The sequence below is a fragment of the Alligator sinensis genome, unplaced genomic scaffold (assembly GCF_000455745.1).
Source record: "Alligator sinensis unplaced genomic scaffold, ASM45574v1 scaffold522_1, whole genome shotgun sequence".
In the NCBI taxonomy this organism is placed as follows: domain Eukaryota; kingdom Metazoa; phylum Chordata; order Crocodylia; family Alligatoridae; genus Alligator; species Alligator sinensis.
The window spans coordinates 1,029-4,016 of record NW_005843802.1 but is presented as its reverse complement, the minus strand read 5'-3'; the positions used below and the strand labels follow the sequence as shown (position 1 = coordinate 4,016).

Below are 2,988 nucleotides of genomic sequence, written 5' to 3'. Positions count from 1 at the left end.
CTACCACAAGAGGCTACAGCATCTCCTAGGGAATGAGATCCACTGGTTGCTGACCACTGGTCTAAATAAAAATAATTCCTGGGGAAGTGAGGTTATTGTCTCATGAACCATAATGTCTGGCATTCTTCCACAGGAGAAGAAAATCTGCTGGCTGCCTCAGTTGCCATTAGTGTTATCTGGAAGAAAGCATGTGCACATTCCCCAGGACATGTTGGTTTTTTTCCAGGGCTTCAGGCAAATCCAGATGAAGAAGAAATGAAGACTAGGAATGAAACTTCTTCAGCAGACTTCATTCTGCTGGGACTCCTGAGTCGGACCAATGTACACGTGTTCTCCCTGGCCATGATCTTATTAGCCTTCATCACTGCCTTGTCTGGGAATGCTCTCCTCATATTTCTAATCCAAGTGGATTCCTCCCTTCACACTCCCATGTACTTTTTCCTCAGCCAATTGGCCCTCATGGACATCTGTCAGACTCTAATTGTTGTTCCCAAAATGGCAGTAGGCTTTCAGACCTCAGACAACACCATTTCTCCAGTTGGCTGTGGGGCTCAGATTTTCCTTGTGCTGACAATGGGTGCATCAGAGTGCCTCCTTCTGGCAGTCATGGCTTATGACAGGTATGTAGCCATTTGCAACCCCTTGCAGTACCCCGTCCTCCTGAGCAGGAGAGTCTGCCTGGGCCTGACAAGTGGGGTCTGGATCGGGGCAGCTACAGATGCATTGATATTTACAGCTTCTGTTATGCACCCGCCCTACTGTGGCTCTAAAGAGATTAATCACTTTTTCTGTGAGGTCCCAGCCCTGCTCAAATTGTCCTGCTCTGACACATCCCGATATGAGATGTTGCTGTTCGTGACTGGAACTGTCCTGCTTCTCATCCCCTCTTCCATCATCCTAGCCTCTTACGCTCACATCCTTGCTGCAGTCCTAAGGATTAAGTCAGCCAGAGGACAGCAGAAAGCTCTGGCCACCTGCTCCTCCCACCTGACCGTGGTGGGCATGTTCTATGGGGCAGCCATCTTCACGTACATGAGACCCAGCTCCTACCACTCCCCAGAGCAAGACAAGATTGTGTCTCTGTTTTACACCATTGTCACCCCAGTACTGAATCCACTCATCTACAGCCTGAGAAACAAGGATGTCTTAGGTTCCCTAAGAAAGCTGTTTGGTAGGGCTGTGAGAAATTTTGCCCGCTGTTTTGATTTGACACTGTTTCGACTAATCTCGAGCTCGAAACAGTGAAATCGAATAGAAATGAAGGGCTTTGAAACAGTCTCAAAACAAAACAAGGCTAATCGAAACATTTTTAAAGTTTCAAAATGTTTCAAGTTTTGCAGGCAGTCTTAGGTTCCCTAAGAAAGCTGTTTGGTAGGGCTGTGAGAAATTTTGCCCGCTGTTTTGATTTGACACTGTTTCGACTAATCTCGAGCTCGAAACAGTGAAATCGAATAGAAATGAAGGGCTTTGAAACAGTCTCAAAACAAAACAAGGCTAATCGAAACATTTTTAAAGTTTCAAAATGTTTCAAGTTTTGCAGGCAGCCCCCGGTCTCCCACCTCTGGAAGCCAATAATAGCAAATTGGATTGGGAACTGAGCCCGGCTCTGTGATCTGGTGCCGGGTGGGGTGGAGAGTCAGCCCAGGTGGGCTCATTCCCACCCCCTGCACTGCGTTCAGGCATGGTGAGAGGTGGAAGTGAGCCCAGCTGGGCTGACTCTCTGTCCTTGCGCCCAATCATAGTGCAGGGAGTGGGAGTGAGCCGAGCTGTGCTGACTCTCTGTCCCCCCACCCAATCTAGCACTGGGGATGGAGAGTCAACCCAGCTGGGCTGACTTCCCACAATCAATGAAAGTCGAAACAGCATCGGAACAGCCTTTCAGTTTTGACGGATTGGAATGGAACAGCTGTTTCGAATCGAAATGAAATTTGAAATGGACCGCTGTTCCACTGAACCATAGAAACTGAAGGTGAAACAGAACAGTGCCATTTTGCACAGCCCTACTGTTTTGGAAATGTAGAGTCTTACAGCAAAATTGACAGAAACTGGAGTTTACCACATGCTAGGTCTCATCAAACTGAGAAAGCTAGTGGCATGGTTTTCATAAACATTTAGGAGGAAGCTAAATTTTCTCAGTCAATGCCCTACAGAGAATCAAGGGCTTTGGGACTCTGTCACTTAAACAAAAAGAAAAAGGTTTGAAGAAGTTCCCCCTACGCTACCAGTTCACTAGTGTTTCCCTGTTGCAGGAAATTTAACCCAATAATTGCATACACTGAGGATGTCTACACAGGACACTCTACTGTACAATAGACTAATGTACTGGGCAGTAAAGTGTCACTGTCTATATGTGCCAGGCATATCCAGTGCAAGATTTGGCTAATGTGCAGTTAGCTAATACCTGTAAAATGCAGGTACTAGATTAACTGTGTGGTGGTTTCTGTACAATAGTGCTCATGTAGACACTAACTGGGAGCAACTTTGCTTCTGGTCAGGCTAGGCAGCAATGGGGCACAGGGGACAGGGAGCTCCCTCCTTCAGGTCCTGGTGCTGTTCAGCTCCCAGCTCCCCCTGGGAGCTAGATGCTGACCAGCAATGGAACTAAGGATCTCTCTGCCCCCGTCCTGGTTCCTGGCTCCCAGTGTGGGGAGAGCTACTTTGGGGGCCAGGTGGGGGTGGGTTTCCAGCTCCCACTTGCCCTCCAGAGCTGCCAGCTCTGTGCTGTGCAGAGTTGCTTTGGGTGGAGGATCGGTGGGATGGAAACTCAAGCAGAACAGCTGCCAGTGATCCCTGCACTTTGCCCCCCTCATCCACACCCTCACCTGCTAGGACCCCCCTCATCCGCTCCCTCCCCTGCTAGGAGACTTGCCGCCAGGTTTCCCCCCCCCCAGACAGCCCCCACTGAATCCCCTGCTGGACAGGTAACCCCTGCCTCGTAGCAGGGTGTTTGGAATCTGAGTGTCCAAATGGGCACTGGGCTAGGACAGC

General features: G+C 49.2%; 1 protein-coding gene across 1 annotated transcript; it reads left to right on the top strand.

The window, feature by feature from the left end:
• Positions 1-252: 252 nt before the first annotated feature.
• LOC102385090 (olfactory receptor 2T11-like) lies at positions 253-2,039 on the top strand. The gene is made up of 2 exons (XM_006039170.3): positions 253-1,171; positions 2,011-2,039. The coding sequence occupies exons 1-2, from the start codon at positions 256-258 to the stop codon at positions 2,037-2,039; spliced, it is 945 nt and encodes a 314-aa protein (XP_006039232.3). The 5' UTR covers positions 253-255.
• The last annotated feature ends 949 nt before the right edge of the window (positions 2,040-2,988 follow it).

Excerpts from the sequence above, each read along its gene's own strand:
- LOC102385090 (XM_006039170.3), top strand. The coding sequence starts at position 256 with ATGAAGACTAGGAATGAAACTTCTTCAGCAGACTTCATTCTGCTGGGA. Across the intron at positions 1,172-2,010 it reads TTCCCTAAGAAAGCTGTTTG|GGAAATGTAGAGTCTTACAG; the intron begins GTAGGGCTGTGA and ends CCCTACTGTTTT.